Consider the following 21,808-nt stretch of genomic DNA (forward strand, 5'->3'; position numbering starts at 1 on the left):
TTACATAAATCGTCAAAGACAACGTCATTTACGACGATTTTTCCAACTGGGTTGTGGATTATAAATTCGTTGACATGCAAATGAATGGTATTGACCAAAAAAATTAGCAGACGATATTATCGCTTATATCGTTGATGATAAAATGGACAACATTTTCGCCTATTAAATCGTTAACATCCAAATGAAAGATATTATCGCCTATATATTAGTAAAGGACATTATAGCCCCTATTATCGTTGGCCTCAAAATGGTGTAGCTTGACAACAAACTAAAAACATTGTCGCCCTTAATCCCAAACCCATTGATGAACTATTTATGACTTTAAAGTTGGTCTTTTCTCAAACTCTAGAACAATGTGAGCGATTAAGTCCCATTTTCTCAATCTCTGGTTATATCTTTATCGTGACGATATATTGGTTTTTCATGCAAAACTTATATTAATTGGAAGTATATCGTTTTGAAAAACGATAACCAGATAGTGAGTAAATGGTGTTTAGTCATGTAAATTGTCTTCTCGTCAAGTGACGAAATCTTAAATGTTGTCATTTGTAAAACTATGTTAACGAAAAGTTGAGCAATAAAGTATTATCGCCCATATGTTCATGGACCATTAATGGAATTCAGTTTCTAATAAGTCATTTAATTTTAAAAATATTGAATTTTGTAAATAATTCCTATTATATCACAGATTTTTTTATTTAGTTTTCGAGATTTAATGACTCCACTGTGCAGCATTGCAAATGCAATCTAGTTTCTATTTCACATCATTTAATTTCATAATGATGTTTGTTTGTTTTTGTTCTTCTTCACTATATGATGACTCTAAATCTTTCTCAATACTCAAACTCTTACCCGTACTTAGAGTAACTAGAATTTTTATATCCGTTTCTCTGTTTTTTTATTTTTGTGAAACACAAACAAAAAAACAATTTCAGAATGATTAAAAAACTCACAGAAAATTCTTTGGCAAATATTTTATTTTTAAATGGGAATTCTTTTTAACATTTTGTTTTTTTTTTTGTTCAATTTATCAGTATTACTTTTTTTTCTTCTTTACTTTTATTTCCTTGGATCAAAGTTTTGAAAGCCGCTTTTTCATTATTTTAGCTCTAGTGGTGCGAATTACAAAGGTGGCATCTTTATATTTCTAATGACGCTTAAATTTCTTGGAGGTTATGTTTGGTTGGGGGCAAGTGAGGTTATGTTATCGTTGTTTTGTAAACTGGTATTAAATTTATAGCAAATTAGCAAAAACCACCGTTTTTTTATAAATATCATTTATATAAATACTTGGCGTAATTTTATTTAATTAGTTAAAGTTATTTTGTTTAAAAATATTTAAAAATGAGAGAAGGAAATTAATTAAAAAGTAAAATATTTGATTAGCTATTTCTTAGAGGAAGAGTTAAAAGTTGTATTTTAACGCCAAAGTTAATTAATGATGACAGGTGGCGATAAATATTATAAAAGGACAGGAGTTTTAGCATAAATTCAATTGAGATTAAATGAGGGGTTTGTGTAATGGACAGTGATTAAATCGAATGACTTTCGAATTAAAGATATTGTCGCCTACATAATAGTAAACGACTTTAACGTCCATATAATCATTGACAGCCAACTGAATGTTAATGTCGCCCATATAATTATTGGCGATAAAATGTAAGGCATATTAAATCGGTGACATTCATCTGAAGTATATTGTTAACCATATAAAAGTATACAACATTGTCGCTCATATAATCGTAGGCGATAAAATGAACAACATTGTCGCCATTGAAATCGTTCGTTCAACTGAAAGATATTGTTGACGACATTGTTGCCCATATAATCGATGACGACAAAATGGACAACAATGTCGATTATGAAATCATTAACATTTAATTAAAGGACCAAGTCCCCCATTTTTCGTAGGCGAAATTGGATCAAACTGTCACCTTTTGTAGTTAAATGTTACGGGAAATGGATTCAAGCTCCTTTTCTACTTAAAGTTTGGCAATCAATATCCAGCTACATATACAGAGATACCAACAGTAATGTTTCTCAAAAGACTTCCAAATACTGTTCTGGATCTGAAATTTGTCTTATGATTCTTCACATGTTTATGGAGACACAATTGTAAACGAAAACAAGTAAGAAAGTATGATCGGTCAAGCCCGACCATATAAGTAAAAGAGCAAAAACATTTTTCTTTTAAAATTTCAATAATTTATATTTTTGAGTGATTTTCGGAAGTGGGCCTTATATGGAGGCTATGACCAATTATGGACCGATCAATATGAAATTAGGTCGTGTGGTTTATGTTTATATTAAAGTTAACTATGTTGATTTTTGTGTGTATACCAACATTTTTAAGCAATTTATGCACGTTAAAGTGATTTTCGGAAGCGGGTCTATATGAGAGCTATGACTAATTATGGACCGATCGTAACAAAATTTGGTGACATGAATTCTGTGTACATAAAACTTATTTGGAGCGGAATTTGTGTAGATACCTATATGATTTAACCATTTATGACCGATAAAGTCCAATTTCGGGAGGACATTTGTATGGGGGCTAGGTGAAATAATTGACCGATTTTAGCCAGTTTCAATAGGCTTGGTCCTTGAGACGAAAAAATAATATGTACGAAATTTCATCGAAATATCTTCAAAATTGCGACCTGTACTCTGCGCACAAGGTTTACATGGACAGCCAGCCGATCAGACGGACGGACGGACATCGTTTAATCGAATTGAATTGATCATTAGCATTATTTTGAATGAAGTATTTTCTATATTAAAAACAAGTAATAGAGCTATATTCGGCTGTGCCAAATCTTATACAAATTCCGCTCCAAATAAGTTTTATATACACAAAATTCATGTCACCAAATTTTGTTACGATCGGTCCATAATTAGTCATAGTCCCCATATAGACCCGCTTCCGAAAATCACTATAACGTGCATAAATCGCTTAAAAATGTTGGTATACATACAAAATTCAACATAGTTAACTTTAATATAGACATAAATCACTCGACCTAATTCCATGGTGATCGGTCCATAATTGGTCATAGCTCCCATAAAGGCCCACTTCCGAAAATCACTCACGAATATAAATTATTGATATTTTAAAAGAAAAATGTTTTTGCTCATTTGCTTGGTGTAGGGTATTATATGGTCGGGCTTGACCGACCATACTTTCTTACTTGTTTCGAATTATTTAAAATTTTTTTTTACAAAATTTTTTTAATTTTTTGATGAAAAAAAATTTCGGGTTAAAAAATATTTTTCGTTGCAAAGGTCTTTGAAATATCTATTATTAGATATCCATATTGTCTATATTAATGACTTAGTAATCCAGATATAGGTCAAAAATATGTAAAAAATCGAGGTCGTCCTGGTTTTTTCCTCATATCTCAGCCATTTGTGGACCGATTTTGCTGATTTTAAATAGGAAACTTGTCGAAAGCATGTCTGACAGAATTAGTTAATATTTGGATCCCGAAGATATCTGGGGTCTTCAGAAAATTGATTTCAACAGACAGACGGGCAGACTTAATCGACTCCGCTATCTATAAGGATCCAGAATATATATACTTTATAGGGTCGGAAAATTATATTGTGGAAATTATAAACAGAATGACAAACTTATTATATACCCTTCTCACACGCAGAGATAAAATATAGTTGGGCATGGTTACTGTAACCATTTAAATATTGTTACAAGTTTTTTAACAATATTATAGTCACAGTAACCATTTACATGATTTTGGTAACCACAATATGGTTAATTTACGATTCACATGATTGTATCAACCATATATATGGTTACAGTAAACAAATATATGTTTGTGACAACCATTCATATGATGAAGGACTTATCATATTATGTTGCTCTCGGCTTAAGGCTTATCATAATCTGAGAACAACATATTATGATAAAATTATTCATCATAAATATGGTTGCCACAAACATATATTTGTTTACTGTAACCATATATATGGTTGATACAATCATGTGAATCGTAAATTAACCATATTGTGGTTACCATAATCATGTAAATGGTTACTGTGACTATAATATTGTTAAAAACCGTGTAACACTATTTAAATGGTTACAGTAACCATGCCCAATTATATTTTTTCTCTGTGTGCACGAAGGTGAAGGGTATAAAAAGGAATATTTTAAATTACGCATTTCTTAAAGCGTATTTTGTATGATTGATGTTCACATTGTCATGTAATGCAAATTGTTATGCTGCGATATGTAATTGTCAAAAAAAATGCAATTTACTTGAGTTGTGTTTGTTCGTAGTTGCTTCCTTATATTGAGCAGAGTAAGTTTGAAGAGCAGGGCATGACTTGACAATGTTTGGTGTGACACTTGTCACCATGTTAGGTTAGGTTTAATGTCATCGAATCATTCTCGAAGGTAATGCTCGGTGGTTTTGTTGAGCAAAATTTCCAATTCATTAATTTTCAACACATGATCTAAATATACATTATTACTCTAAACTATTTATAAGTTCTTTTCCATGTTTTTTTTAACTCTGTTTTTTTCTTACCATAATTCTGCTATTAAACTCATTAATTCACATTTCACACTTAATTGCATGTTTTGGTGTATATAGAATTTTAATTTATTTTTTTTATATTCTTCTTTTAAATAATTTAGCATTTTTTCGGTTTTGTTTTTAACACTCAAGCAATGTTATTAACAAAATATAAAAAAACCTTAACCCGCATAAAATATAATAATTAAAGTCGGAAAAAACCCATTATAGTTTTAACTTTACACTCCATTTTGACTGAGGCTTTAACACTTTGCCAGAGAACTTTTTCGTTCTTCTGGTTTTAATTCCAATTCTATTAAAAATTTGAAAACGGTTGCTTGAAACTAAATATATTTTTAAAGTTTTAAAAAGAATGAATTACTTGGATAATGAAGCAAAGAAAGGTTTGAAATAAATCATAAATAATATTGTTTTTGTGCAAAAAAAATGTTAAAGAAACCACATATTCATACAAACTTACATAAATGGCTAATAAATTATTCAAATATTATATGTTTGAGTATTTGTTTAGAAAATTTTAAAACAAAATAAATAAAAAGAAACACGAACTTTTTAGAAACAAAAAAAAAAAAACAAAGCAAAAGTCGATAACAGTTTTTAGTTCATTAACCCAATCTAAACAACAAAAGCAAAACAGCAATATCTTCCAAAAATACAAAAAAATAAATAGTTTAATATTCAAAATGATTCGGAATATATTTCAATTTTTCGTTTTTAGCTGCGAGGCTTTTATAAACAACAGAGCACGTTTTCTTAGATTTTTTGTTATTTTTATCTTTTTCTATGATTTACAATTAATGATAGCAGCCAAATATTAAAGATCGATTTAAAAATTTGTTTTGTTTTTTTATTTTTTTTTTGATATAAAGTTAGAACGTTTTACTAATGGCGTCTAGCAAAAAATAAAATAAAAAGCCTTCAAAATCCAAAAATGAATTATTAAAAAATTGTACAAGTTTCATTTGATAAATTAGCCTTAAACTAAAACATCAAATATGAATTAAATAGCGATTTAAACGAATTGTAAATCTTTAATAAAATGACGTAAGCCAATTTGCTATGGTAACTTGAGCACTTTATCTCATGTTGGTTGCAGAGGTTAAAAGTAAAAGGATCAATGATGGCAGATGTAAATAGCGTGATTTTACACAAGGTCATAGATGATCACTAGAGTTGTTTTTGTTTTTATATAGTTTTTCTTACTAATACATTCTCACCACTTAGGATTTTGACAACTGAGTTAGGTCTTTGAAAGGAGAGTTTCGGATCTATGTGTATTTATCTATGGCCTATATCATTAATTTCTGACATATTTCTGTCCCAGCAGTATAAAAGAAAAAAAATTAAAAATTTGCATAACTTTAAAATCGATTTAATCAATATTTTGATTTTGTGACTTATCATGTATTTACACTAAGCCCTTCAATTATTTAAACTGCTACCAAAAAAGATTTTTTTTATTAGTCATGATTCTGCTGGAGATGCCAAAAATAAAAATAAAAAGCCAACACACAACTTCAAATAATTTTGCAGATACATTAAACATTAGTCATCGATGAGCCTCTATAGGACTCTTTTTTTTTTGTCAAACCCCCAGAAAAATAAAAGAAGATGAAAATATTTGTTTAACCAAAATATCTACAGAAAATCACGACAATATAAAATATTTTGGAGACTGTGTCATTGTGTTTGTAGTATTTATGCTGCCAACTTAAAAACACAAAATTGTCCCAAAATAAATACCGTTAATTGACATGAATTTTAAAACAAAAAAAAACTTCTATTAAAAAACTCAGCAAGAGACCAACAATAAATACTTTTGTACCGCAAAAATAAAACATATTTTGCATAAAAAAAATCAAAGAAAAATACAAATTAAAATAAGAATTACAATGATGGTCACTGAACACGCAACATACAATTCAAATTCAGTTTAAAAAGAATTATTAGCCAATAAATTATTTTTATATATACAGTTTTTGAAAGGTGAATTTAAAATAGATTTTCAAAAGCAAATGACAGACCAACCAGCAAGCAGACAAAAGTTCTGATAACTGTAATAATTTGAAATTTAACGGTTTAATATCCATGAAATCAAAAGGTTGATGTTATTAAAGACTTATGAAATGATTCAATAATTTTTACAAAATATTACAGGCTAATAAGTTTTTGGTTTTCTTCAATGTTAATATGTAATCTGGTTCCTTATTCCTTATATTATAAATCATGTGCCTACTACTGAAGATATTGGAGGTCAAAGGTCACCCAACAAAGAAGTGAAACGCTGTCATAAAAAACCTAACTCTATGAATGGATCGAACCACCCAGCAGTTCTAGGAGTCTATCCTGAACTAGTGATTTTACCTATCATTTAGGGCGACAACTAATAAAGTGGCTAGTTACTTTAGTACGTGTATGTGCTAAGCAGGGAGTCAATTGACTCTTTGTTTGTACAAATTACTCACAAACGTTTAAAGTGAATACACTCTTGATTACTTAGAGACACTTCAGTGACAATTAACTTCAAGCTTGATTACCTGGGATATATAAAGTAACCAACTGTCTTTTCTCTGTACTACAAAGAGCACATACGTGTCAAATGACCCAAAATATATAAATTGGAATCAACCAAGTGATCACACATTAGTGACAATTACTGTATGAAAGGGATATATTGACTACTTGCTTAACTGCTTACACAGTGCTACACGAAAAAAATATAACCATATACGGACACCGCTACTTGATAAATAACCAAAAAAAAAAAGATCCACGTCTCCCAGTTTTGCCCAAAGTCATGCAGTTTTTTTATGGGCCCCCAAAGATTTGGCTCCTCGGTGTAATTTTTGCATAAAAGTGATAATTTTCTCAGGCTCATATCTTGCAAACCGTTCGGAATTTTGATTTATTCTCTGAGGCAAAGTTGTAGTTCTTGTCATAAAGAACAAAAATTGTGAACATATCAAAATCAACAAGTAAGAGAGCCTATCCAGATCTTATATACCCTTCACCAAATTATACTTCAAAATAAAAATTTTAAATATTTTTAGTTAAACAAAATTTTTTTTTTAATTTTTTGGAAATTTTTTTTTTTCGAATTTATTCTGTTTTTGAATTTTTTTTTGGTTAAAAAAAAATATTCGGGTTAAAAAATATTTTTTCCGATTGTAGGTCCAACTTACTATGGTCTTATATACGTCGTTGCAAAGGTCTTTGAAATATCTATCATCAGATATCCATATTGTCTATATTAATGAATTAATCCAGATATACACACAGTTACTAAGTATACGTACGATCGACTTTTTGGACCTTTTTTAAAAAATCTATATATTTAAAAATACAAGGCCTGACTAATTCATTCACTCACTTACTGATTCACTGACTCATCATTCATGAGTGAGTGAATGAATAAGTCAGGCCTTGTATTTTTATATACATATATAGATTTTTAAAAAAAAGCCCAAAAAGTCAATCGTACGTATAATTTAGTAACTGTGTGTAGGTTCAAAATACGTCAAAATTCAAGGTTGTAAAGGTTTTTTCCTCATATCTCAGCCATTTGTGGACCAATTTTGCTGATTTTAAATAGGAAACTTCTCGAAAGCATGTCTGACAGAATTATTGAAGATTTGTATCCCGAAGATATCTGGGGTCTTCAGAAAATTGATTTCAACAGACAGACATGGCTTAATCGACTCCGCTATCTATAATGATCCAGAATATATATACTTTATAGGGTCGGAAAATTATATTGTGGAAATTAAAAACGGAATGACAAACTTATATATACCCTTCTCACGAAGGTGAAACCACTTCATCTTCAAGATCAAAATCGCAAAAAACTTTAAAAAATTCGATTTTTTTTACTTTGTCAGGAATATAGGTAGCAAACCATTCAAAATTTAAGGAATGAATCAACAACAAAAATGTACCTAAGATTGCAATAAACAACTTTCTAGAACACGTTCATTTCATTTGTTTTTTCTTTATTTTTGGGGGCCCATACAAAATGTGCATATTTCCAAAAATTACACACAGTGTTACTTTACTTCAAACTCAGCAACTGCTATTACAAATCAGCGAAATCGGTATATAATTCTAGAGACACAGATCTGTCCACTTAAAGAAACATCTTAATTTTACACTTCACAGCATTTTAATGAAAAAGAAAACTAAAAATACAGAACATATTATGTTCGTTATTTTCTTTGTTATTTTTGAAATTCATTAACCAACATTTACAATAATGTTTAACCTCAAAAGATAGCAACAACAAAAAACAAGTAAGAAAGTATGGTTGGTCAAGCCCGACCATATAATACCCTACACCAAGTAAATGAGTAAAAATCTTTTTCTTTTAAAATATCAACAATTTATATTCGTGAGTGATTTTCGGAAGTGGGCCTTATATGGGAGCTATGACCAATTATGGACTGATCACCATAAAATTAGGTCATGTTATTTATGTCTATATGAAAGTTATTTATGTTGAATTTTGTGTATATACCAAAATTTTTAAGTGATTTAAGCACGTTAAAGTGATTTTCGGAAGTGGGTCTATATGGGAGCTATGACTAATTATGGACCGATCGTAACAAAATTTGGTGACATGAATTTTGTATATGTAAAACTTATTTGGAGCGAAATTTGTGTAGATACATATATAAATTAAACAATTATGACCGATAAAGTCCAATTTCGAGAGGACATTTGTATGGGGGCTAGGTGAAATAATGGACCGATTTCAGCCAGTTTCAATAGGCTTCGTCCTTGGGCCAAAAAAATTATATGTACCAAATTTTATCGCAATATCTTCAAAATTGCGACCTGTACTCTGCGCACAAGGTTTACATGGACAGCCAGCCGACCAGACGGACGGACGGACATCGCTTAATCGACTCAGAAAGTGATTCTAAGTCGATCGGTATACTTTAAGGTGGGTGCTAGACTAATATTTTTGGGCGTTACACACATCTGCACAAATGCATAATACCATCCCCACTATGGTGGTGTAGGGTGTAAACACCATGATATACCATGAAAATATTAAGAAATTTTAATATTGATTTTCTTTTTTGAATCAACAAAAAAAAGTAAAATTTATTTTTAACAAACGTTTACGGTCTAATACAAAAATCAAACATAATTCTGTGTTGTTGAAAGAAATTTAAAAAACTAGAATCCCATAAAATAATGAGAGTTTCTAACCAAAAGCATAAGAAAACAAAAGTAAAAGTGTGACTGCCCTTCAAATTCATTATAGATGAGTGTAAAGAGAAAAACAACATTTTTAAAGATGCCATTTTTTGTAATTTTTAATTTTATCTTTAATTTCCTTTTTATTTCGTTTCTTTTTTTTTGTTGGTTATAAAAGGGCAAAGGCCAAAAAAACTACAATTTAAAATGTTGGTTTGTAAACCTGAATTGATACTTGTTGTATGCTGTTTGTTGTTGTTTTTAAGAATGCAACAAATTCATTCATATATATGGTAAAAATAATGAAAATATGTATAAAATACAAATAAAGAAAACAAGGGAATATTGAGGACACTGTAGCCTTATAAAGCTTTAAAGAGAAAATCGTTCAAAGTTTAGGATAAGAAAAAATTTAAAACAAAAAATAAAAAGCTAAAATAGCCAGCTTATTCCCTTGATACATCCTAATAGATTAACTAGATCATATATAGATATAACCCTCATGGAATCTTTCTCCTAGCCATTTTGGCCTGAGATCCTGTAATCTAGGATAGTTACACAGAATATGTGCCACTGTCTCTAGTTCCTAAATATCCTCGCACATCATACAAAAGTCCGATGCGCCCATATTCCATTTACCAATGAAGCACTGACCGCTTATCACTCCTACTAAAGACCTCAGACTTTTCCTATCCAAAACCTAAATATGGAAAATTTATAAAGTTTTTTACAAACTTTGACCTTTAATAAATAAGAAGCTTTGACCTTTAATATTATGTGAAATATAAATTTTTTTTTTGTTGGTTTTATATCACAATTTTATGTTTGGCATATTTTATGCCGAGTTAAAGCCTCTTAAACAAATTCTTATTAGATATATTTCACCCACAATTAGAGTCTCCCCTTAGTCCCTGCCCTGTGAACTGCTGTCAGTTTTGTATACTCGCTCTACAGCAAACAACCAACAACAGAGTATGATGTTACAATGTTGACCCAAAAAATATATATTTACAATGATAAAAATACATAGACTCAAATTAACATTCGAAAACAAACTGTCTAAGTTTTTATTAACATGTAGCAGTGAAAATTATTTGTATAAAAAACCTCACAAATCGATGAGAATTTAGTAAATAAGAATTGAAAATAAGTCAGAATGATATAAACGAATCATATGCAGCCTTCAATTTAAAAGAAAAGAACAGTACATTTCAAGAGAAGGCTGTGCCGAATCTTATATTCCCTTCATTAACGTATAAAGGCAAAGATTGAAAACTAATTTTCAAAGTTTATTTTTATATATAAATTTTGGTTAAAAAAATTGAGGAAGCCATAGGTTTTTGCTTATATCTAAGCAATTTATATGGAGATTTTATTGATTTTTAATACCATATTGATACCACATAGGTTAGCGTAGTATATCTTGGTGGGCTTCGAAAAACCTAATTCAACCAACACGTGCCAACCAAAAAAGCTGTTTGATAGCTGACATTTTAGGGTTAGTAAAAATTGAGCATTACACGAGAGAACAAGGCGTTTTCATTGTTGAACAATATTTAAAAAATAATGAAAGTTTAAGTGCCGATCTTGATCATTCTCATTTTCATGTAACGAAAGCCAAACCAATCTGCAGCGTTTCACTATTTTTTTGCGGATTTGGGCTGGATCATACTTCTTTGAAAATGAGGCTTGTCAAGCATATAACGTTAATGGTTAACCGATATCGCGACATGATAAGGGAGGTTTTTTCTGCAAAAATTGGATGACATTGATGAAGACCACATGTCCTTGATATCGCAATGTGATAACAGAGTTCTTTCTGCCAAAATTGCTGACATTTATGCAAAATTGTCATAGAAAATTTCGAAAAAAGAGTGGGTGTATAACTGAAAAATGGGGGATTTACAATATCATGCGTATCATTTGAACTCGGTTTTTGTTTTTAATAACATATATGTCATTATCAAGGGTACATATCTGTCCTTTATTTTCACTTAGGGTGCCCCGATAGACTAGTCGATAGTGTGCTGGACTATTAATTTGAGGGTTGCGGGTTCGATTCTCGCCAGAGACTTTGAGTGTATCTGCAGACAAGCAAAGCGCTTCGCAGTTTGTGTTTGGTTTTTTTTTTTAAAAAACTTAGTTATTGAACATTATAGTGGAAACAACAAAGTTTTTTTGCTTCGAAAATGTCCAATTTTGTATCAATGCGGGAATTTTTCAATTCTTTAATTTGAAAAAAGTGCTACTGAAGCATACCGAATGCTCACCAGCTTATGGTGAATGTGTTCCATCGGTTTCAATGTGCGAGAAATGGTTTGTTAGGTTCAGAAGTGGTGATTTTGACACGGAAGACAAAGATCGCCCAGTCCAGCCAACAAAGTTTGAAAACCAAGAATAGGAGGCATTACTCCATGAATATTGTTGTCAAACTCAACAAGATTTCGCAAAATCATTAGGAGCTACTCAATCAGCAATTTCAAAACGTTTGCAAGTAGCAGGATTCATCCATACGAATTGAAGCCGAGAAACATTGAAATACGATTTTGCATGTCCGAAATTTGCATGTCTTGAACGCTATAAAAGAAAATAATTTTTACGCCGAATCATTGCTTGCATAAAAAATGGATCCATTACCATAACCCGATGCGTAAGAAATCGTATGTGAGGCCCGGCCATCCAGCCGAATCGACACCAAAGCAAAATATCCATGACGCTATAGCAATGATCTATATTTGTTAGGACCAAGAGGGTCCTATCTATTATGAGCTTCTGAAATCTGACCAGACCATTACAGGGAACCTGTATCGAACGCAACTGATTCGTTTGAAGTGAGCATTTGAAGCGAAAAACGCCCAGAATATGTGGCAAGACATTAAACCGTAATATTCCATCATTCAATTGGAGGTATTACTCCGTGAATATTGTTGTCAAACTCAACAAGATCTTGCTAAATTATTGGGAGCTAGTCAATCAGTAATTTAAAACGTCTGCAAGCAGCAGGATTCATCCAAAAGGAGGGAAATTGGGTACCATAAGAATTGAAGCTGAGAACTAATAATTACTTAAGATGAAAAATTGATACATTACAATAGCCCGAAGCGTAAGAGATCATATGTGAAGGCCAGCCAAATCGATACCAAAGCCAAATATCCATGGGAGCAAAATAGTCGTATCTATTATGAAATCTGGCCAGAAGATTATAGGGAACCTGTACCAAACACAACTGATTTGTTTAAAACCAGCATTGACCGAAAAACGCCGAGAATATGCGGCCAGACATGAAACTGTAATATTCCATTATGGCAACGCTCGACCACATGTTGCAATACCTGTTAAAAAGTATTTAGAATAAAGTGGTTGGGAAGTTTTGCTTTATAGTCCAGACCGTGCTCCGTCCGACTATTTTTTGTTTCGATTGTTGCAGAACGCTCTATCTAGCATATCACTTCAGAACAGAGTATCCAATATTGGCTTGATTTGTAATTGGCCTCAAAAGGTGAGCAGTTCTTTTTGCTCGGAATCTATATGTTGCCAGAAAGATGGGAAAAGTTCATAGCTAACAATGGCCAATACTTTGAATAAATTTATATTGTACAAATATTTCAAAATAAAATCTAAAAATTTTAAAAATAAATACTGTATTTTAAGTCGTACATACAATACAATCATATTAATTTAAACTGTTATTTTCTCTGAGCATATTTATGCATTTCTGCATATGTGTGCATATTTTACCATTTTTTCTTGCTTATTTTAATTTTTTTTGTGCATATTTAAACTTGCTTAGCTCATAAGCCTTTTATTTCAATTTGAATTTTTCCCTCTTGATTGACTTTATCAGCTTCATTGACATTCGTGATGAGTGCATGTTATTATACCCTTCACCTTCGTGAGAAGGGTATATATAAGATTGTCATTCCGTTTGTAATTTCTACGTTTTTCATTTCCGACCCTATAAAGTATATATATTCTGGATCCTTATAGATAGCGAAGTCAATTAAGCCATGTCCGTCTGTCTGTCTGTCTGTTGAAATCAATTTTCTGAAGACCCCAGATATCTTCGGGATCCAATAATTCAATAATTCTGTCAGACATGCTTTCGAGAAGTTTGCTATTTAAAATCAGCAAAATCGGTCCATAAATAACGGAGATATGAGCAAAAAACCGGGACAACCTCGATTTTTGACCTATTTTTGATCTATATATGGATTACTAAGTTATTAATATAGACAATATGGATATCTAATGATAAATATTTCAAAGTCCATTGCAACGATGTAGATAAGGCTAGTAAGTTGGACCTACAATGGGTCAAAATCGGGAAAAATATGTTTTAATCCGAATTTTTTTTCATCAAAAAATTTTTTTTGTCATAAATTTAAAAAAAAAAAAATTGAAAACTAAAAAAAAAAATTAAAAAACAATTTTGAAAAACAATTAAAAAAAAAATTATTTTTGTTTACCTAAAAATATTTAAAAAAATTTATTTTAAAGTATAATTTCGTGAAGGGTATATAAGATTCGGCACATCCGAATATAGATCTCTTACTTGTTAATCATTTACGTTCGGCCCCTAGTGGAAATGGGTGTCGAGCACTGCTTTGAAAATTAGAATCCTTATTTTTACAGAAATATAATAAGAAAGACAATCAAATCATGCTTGGGTTAAACAAATTACTATTAGCCCAATTATGAAAAACAATTCTGCAGGAGTTTTTTCCCTTTTCTCATTTTTATTATTCAAATTCTATGTTAAAAATGGAAATGGAAAAAACTTCCGGGGAGTTTTTTTATAATTGGGCTATATAGCTTTTACTTTCGCAGTTTCAATTACGAAATTTCGTGACAAAAAAGTTCTGGTGTGAGATTTCAAATTCTAATAAAAATTTGACCTAAATACTTTTATATTTTCTTAAGCTCAATTTTGTATTAAAACTATTCTTTAAGTTTTTAAATAAATAAAAAGTTTCTTTTTGTAAATGTTGCCATTTTCCCAAAACTTACCTGTATTGAACCGGCCACTGAGGCTGAGGAAAAACTCATGTTGCTGGATTCTTGGGTTGGCGACAAACGTTTATTGTTGCTGCGTTGCATTAATTCTGTAAAATGATTATTGTTACAATTGTTGTTGTTGTTATTGTTGCTGCTGTTGCTGTTGTTGTTGTTATTAATATTGTTATTGTTGTTCATGTTATGATGGATTTCCTTAAATGATTTTGTTGTAGAATTTATAGATTTTCTCGAATCACTTAAACAGCTACTACTAGTAGTATTATTAATTATTTGATCATGTATATGATGATTATGATGATGCTGATCATGATCATCATTATTATTGTTATTGTTTAGTTTTGTTAATTGTTGTGCAACAGTTTGGGGCATCGCTACCAATGAGGATGATGTTAATGATGATGCTGATGATGAGACGGCCTTTGCTGATGCTGGCGACAATGATACTGAAACCGATGAGGATGAGGTTGCAGTTGTTGATCCAGATGATGATGTTGCAGTTGTTGTTGTTGCTGCTGATGTAGTGGATGGTGACGACGATGATGATGATGATGCTGATGATGGTGACAAATTTGTTTTTGTGGCGTTAAACAAAGTTGTTGATATTTTTGTTGTGGTTATTTGTTTTTGTTGTGAATTTAAAGTGTCATTTATGTTGCTGTTGGCAGACGGCGACAAAGTCGAGTTGTTGTTGTTATTGTTGCCAGTATTAGCGTTAATATCTGTTGTTGTTGTGGCAGCTGTAGTTGTGGTAGTTGTAGAGGTATGATTGTTCATAATTGTTGGCGTTGCACCACTGTGTTGGGCTGTGACAGTGGCTGACATGACCGGATGCAGGCAATATTGATAACGATTAGTAGAGTTGGTGTTGTTATTGTTGTTATTGTTGTTGTTGTTAATATTATTTTCTTTATGCTGATGATGATTTCGCATGTTTGTTGTTATAGTTGTTTTTATATAATTTTTTTTTATTTATTTCTTTCCCATTTGCCTCATTTATTTAAAATTTTCACGTTTTTTTCGTAAATTTTATGAAATTTTTATGTTAAAATCTTTTTTTTATGTTTCGTTTAATAAAATGTAGTGACATTTTAAAGGTTTTTTCTTATTTTTTGTAAATTTTGTTTAGTAATTTTATTAAACATTTATTTACCTTGTTTCTTCTTAACACTGGTTGGTTGATAATTCTTCTTAAAACCCAAGATTACGTGAATTATTTTTCCAAATTTCTGTTTTCTTTTTTATGCTTTTGCGAACTTTTTTGAATACAATTTAATGTCGAGTTTTTTTTTACATTTTATCCAGAATTTGTACGTGATCTAAATAATTTTTTTTGCCATCAGTATGATTAATTGTGCTGGAGTAAAATACCTGCAATGAAAGAAGAAAATGTTTTTGAAATTAGTTCAATTTATGAATGAATTAATGTTTACAAGAATGTAGTATTTTTTTCGTTTTTTTTTTTGCAAGTTTTAAGGTTAAAAGATTAATTAATCAAATGTGATGGTTATTTGCGTAAGTTAACAATTTGTTTTTTTGTTCAGTATAATTGCAAAAAACACGTTTAAAATATCAGCAGTTTTGCTCTAATATACAGCAATTTATTCATTTAACAAATAATGAATGAAGATCTAGTTAATAAAACTTTCAAAAGCTCACATACATAAATAGCTAGCTTTACGGGAGACTTTAAAATTACAGTTTGAATTGAAATCAGAGGAAGAGTTGGCTGGTGGTTATACTTTTAACAGTTTCCAGAATACCAAAATAGATAGATAGAGTTTCTTTATTTCTAATTACATTATTTGCTCAATAACTGTTTTATCGAATAAATAGAAGCATTCAGAACATCACAACCAAAATGGGTTAACATCAGGGATGGAAAGTAAAGTATTTGTTTAGTACCAAAATAGTATAATATTAATAGTACTAAACTGAAATGTTTTAATTTTTTATACATACAAAATTGTTATATTATACACAAAATTTTCTATAGAAAGAACTGCTATACACATATTTTTCTATAGAAAACAACTGTTATACACAAATTTTACTATAGAAAAAATACTGTGGAAAAAACTGTCATACACAAAATGTTCTATAGAAAGAACAACTGTATACAAATTTGTGCTTAGAATAACTGTTATACACACATTTTTCTACAGAAAAAATTATATACACATTTTTTCAAAGACAAATCTATTATACACTAACTTTTTTTATGGAAAAAACTGTTATACACAAATATTTCTATAGAGAAAACTGTTATACCATCGAAAAAAACTGTTATACACAAATTTGTATATAAAAAAACTGTTATACAAAATTTTCTATAGAAAAAACCCATTTTATAAAATTTTTCTACAGAAAAAACTGTTATACATAAAATTAATTCCGAAAAATCTGTTATACACATCATTTTTTAACGAAAAAACTGTTATACAGAAACTTAACACATTTTTCATAGACAAATCTGTTACACACAAATTTTTTTATGGAAAAAAACTGTTATACACAAATATTTCTATAGATAAAACTGTTATACCACCGAAAAAAAAAACTGTTATAAACAAATTTGTATATAAAAAAACAGTTATACAAAATTTTCTATAGAAAAAACAGTTATACTCAAGATTTTCTATAGAAAAAAACCGTTTTATAAAATTTGTCTACAGAAAAAACTGTTATACACAAATATTTTTTCTATAGAAAAAAACGGTAATACACAAATTGTTCTATAGAAAAAACTGTTATACACAAATATTTTTATAGAGAAAAACTAATATACACAAAATTTTCTATAGAAAACAACTGTTGTACACAAATTTTTCTATAGAAAATCTGTTATACACAAATTTGTGTATAGAAAAACTAAATTAATTGAGAAAAATCTGTTATAAACTGTTATACAGAAACTTTTCTATAGAAAACAACTGTTATACATAATTTTTTATATAGAAAAAACTGTAATACACAAATTGTTCTACAGAAAAAACTGTTATACACAAATATTTTTATAAAAAAAAATAATATACACAAAATTTTCTATAGAAAACAACTGAAATACACAAATTTTTCTATAGAAAATCTGTTACAAACAAAATATGTCATAGATAAAACTGTTTTACACAAATTTTTTATGGAAAAAACTGTAATATATATTACAGTTTGTATATACAAATGTTTAGACAAAATTGTTATACACACATTTTTCTATAAAAAAATCAGCTATACACACATTTTTTATGGAAAAAAAACTGTTATACTTAAATTTTTCTATAGAAAAAACTGTTATACACAAATATTTGTAAAGAAAAAACTGTTATACCAAAATTTTTCTATAAAAAAAACTTTTAAACTATAAAAAAACCGTTAGACACAAATTTTTCTCTAGTTTAATACTATTAAATTAGTCACAGGTACATTTCAACATAAAATATTGGGTGTATGACTTAATTGGGATTTAGAAAAGATGGTGTATCTTTTCAAAGAGGTTTTTGTTTTTAACAACTTGTATGTCATTTTGAAGGGTACTTATATGTCATTATTCTCACTTTGTTATTGAACATTAAAGTGTAATTAACAATGTTTTTTTTGCTTCGAAAATGTCGAATTTTGTACCAACAAAGCATCATATGCGGGAAGTATTGCTTTACTACTTTAATTTGAAAAAAAGGCCGCTGAATCGCACCGATTGCTCACCAAAGCTTATGGTGAATGTGTTCCATCGGTTTTAATAACCAAGAAATGGTTTATTCGATTTTAACACGGATTACAAAGATCGCCCAGGCCAGCCAAAAAAGATTGAAGACCAAGAATTGGAGGCATTACATTGTTGTAAAACTCAACAAGAGCTTGAAAAATAATAGGAGCTACTAAAGCAGTAATTTCAAAACGTTTGCGAGCAGCAGGATTCATCCAAAAGCGGGATTTAACCATACGAATTGAAGCTAATAGATCATGAAAGACGAGTTTGTATGTCCGAAATGATGATTGAGCGCTATAAAAGAAAATAATTTTTGAATCGAATCTTTACTTGCGATCGCCACTAAAGCCAAATATCCATGGCGCTAAGGTAATGCTCCGTATTTGGTGGGACCAAAAGTGTCCTATCTGAATATGCGGCCAGACATTAAACCGTAATATTCAATCATGTATACGCACGGCTACAAGTTGCAATACCTGTTAAGAAGTAATTAGAATGAAGTGGTTGGGAAGTTTTGCCTCACCCGCTTTATAGTCAATACCATGCCCCGTCCGACTACTGATTGTTTCGATCGATGTCTCAAAATATAAGTAGTTCTTTTGGTTCGGAATCCATATGCTGCCAGAAATATGGGAAAAGGTCATAGCTAACAATGGCCAATACTTTGAATAAATTTACATTCATAATTTAAAAATGTAAATTTAAAAAAAAAATTTGGCATAAAATTTTTTAAACTAAAAAAATTTAAAAAAAATTCACTAAAAAAATTTTAATAAGTTTGAAAATTAAAAAAAAAACTTTTCTTTTTTCAGCTGAAATTTGAAATGCTCATATCAGTCATATTTTTCGTGTTTTTATTTTATGTCATACGACTTTATGACTACCGTGTGAATACCCCATACAAATTTTTCAAAGTAAAATCTGAAAATTTTAAAAAATCCCACATTGTGAAGTCATTAGGGATGCCAAACGGGACTGGGTTTTACAAATCCCGGGATTCGGGATTTTAGAAATGTAAATCCCGGGATTCCGGGATTTTTCGGGATCCCGGGATTTTTCGGGATTTCGGGATTTTTCGGGACTTCGGGATTTTAGTTAAACGTCAAAAACATTAAATTCAACAATAAAAACTATTGATTTCATTAATATATTTAAGTAAAAATATAACAAATCAAAAACTAATGCATTAAATTAAAATAAATGGTCCATGATTTCCCCTAGCTCCATACAATTGTCCCCCGGAGTACTGTTTGAGCAGTCATAAATATCTTGATTATAATACGGCAATCCTTATAAAATTTTGCACAAAATAAGTTGTAAGTACTCTGAAATTATACTGTAGAGTACTGCGGAAATCGGACTACATTTGCCCCTAGTCCCCTTCAGAAAATAACTTGTAAATTGTGTAAAAGCCTGTCAATGCAAGGGAGACGTGCTGCTCCCTGATTCAAATGAAAAAATCTGGCTGCGTTTGGATTTGAAGCGAAATTAGTATTATAAATATGCTTCAAAAATCTTCCTAAAATATCAAAAATCTCATAATATTTCGGGATTTGTTAATCCCGAAAAATCCCGGGATTCTTTTTCACAAATCCCGGGATTCGGGAAATCCCGATCCCGAAAAATCCCGGGATTTTCGGGATTTCAGGATAATATCCTTGATTTTAGACAAACCTCCAGGGGTCCCTTACTTTGAGACCCCAAAGTATCGCTCCTGAGAACGTGTGCTACGCCTATGTGAGATTTTATGCCAATGGGATTAGACAGTTATAAATATCGAATTTATTTGCAAAATATATTGATTCTGCTGCACTGTGCAGTATAGCAATTTGCAATGATAAATATTTGTTTTTAATTTTAGAACACGTATTTATTATTAAAATTTAATTAAAAACATTTGCTTAATTAAATAAATAAATGATTTCTTTTGAATCGTTTTAAAAATATTCCTGAAATAATTTAGAATTTATGTTAAATTTCCTTTATTCTTAAATTAAAATTTGTTAGTTTTGTCTAAATATTTGTTAATTTCAATTTTCGCTCCCAAATATTTCCTTAAATCAAAACTATTTAATTGCTAATGGTTTTATCTAATTAAAACCATGTCTATATATTTATTTTACGTCTCTTCCATGTTTAGCTAAAATGTTTAGGCCTCTTGTTCAACAAAGAAGTTAAATAACGACTAAAACAATAGAAACATATTTGTGTTCTTTTCATTTTTCCTTATTTCTGTAATAGATTTCTTTTGTTTACTTAAGAAATATACTAAAAATACTTTAAATTTATGAACAAAAATATTGTAGGTACTTTTTTTTGTTTTGTTCTAGAGATAATGAGAAATTGTTTTGTTGTGAAATATTAAGAAAAGGAAATTAAATAATTCGTATATGTGACAGGTACTCGTGGACGACATTGCGGTGGGTAGTTGGGATTGCGTTTTTGTTTGGATAGCAAATAAAACAATAAATGGCTTTAGAAGAAAGAAAAAAACCCAAGCAGAGGTTCTTAAATGTGATTTCGGTTAATTATTTAAAAGGGAATTATTTTGAGAGCCCATTAAGAATTTGAAATTAGAAAAGTTCCCAATGAGTTGAAATGTAAGAAATAATTGAATTTGACAGATTAATGTTTACTAAACATCTAAGAAATTTTGTATTCACCAACCCATGAACATTTATACGCCCTGAATCAGTCTTAGTTTCTCTTTTAAGATGAGAGCCCAGATTTTGTAATGGTAGCTTATGAAAATTCCTTAAAATATTATAAAATAGACCTTGTTTGAGTTAAACAAGAATTTATAAAAGTCACATTTTCTTAATAGCCGTAGTATTATTATGTCATGTTTAATATTTATGTATCTTTAAAGTTTATGACAAAAAACAAACCATAGACAAAGGTCAGGTTACATGTCTCATAATATTTACTTACTGCTGTTGTAGTTAAATATCGCAGGCAACTACGAATACTTTTAAACTTGCACACATTTCCTCTTCAACAATTTTTTTCTTCTTGTAGTCAGTCTGCTCTGACACACTATTCTAAATTCCCAGCCAATTGAAATTTTGTTAAGAAAAAATTAACAACCATTAAATACAGGAAATAGCCTCCAAAAACTAAGAAACCTGTCACAATTTTGTTTAATAATTTTATGTGTGAGTGTCGCTGAGCTTGTAGCAAGCAAGCAGCAACTTGTTGCAACAAGTTCCACATAATTTTCATATCAACATTGTACAATATATTAAAATAATAATAATAAAGTCTTTGCTGTTGTAACTAACTATGAGGGTTTTACATTGACTTCTGTTTTTAGTTTATTTTTTCTTCTTCTGGT

The 21,808-nt window shown here is 30.0% G+C and overlaps 1 protein-coding gene across 1 annotated transcript in view; it reads right to left on the bottom strand.

Moving 5' to 3' along the window:
- Positions 1-16,139, bottom strand: part of Shrm (Shroom) — a 135,706-nt gene extending 119,567 nt beyond the window's left edge. The window contains exon 1 of the mRNA XM_065513369.1: positions 14,763-16,139. Within this exon, the coding sequence (XP_065369441.1) occupies positions 14,763-15,701 (939 nt within the window). The 5' untranslated portion in view covers positions 15,702-16,139. The remainder of the gene's footprint in view (positions 1-14,762) is intronic.
- Positions 16,140-21,808: the final 5,669 nt, after the last annotated feature.

This window comes from Calliphora vicina, chromosome 5, assembly GCF_958450345.1.
Source record: "Calliphora vicina chromosome 5, idCalVici1.1, whole genome shotgun sequence".
NCBI classification, from domain to species: domain Eukaryota; kingdom Metazoa; phylum Arthropoda; class Insecta; order Diptera; family Calliphoridae; genus Calliphora; species Calliphora vicina.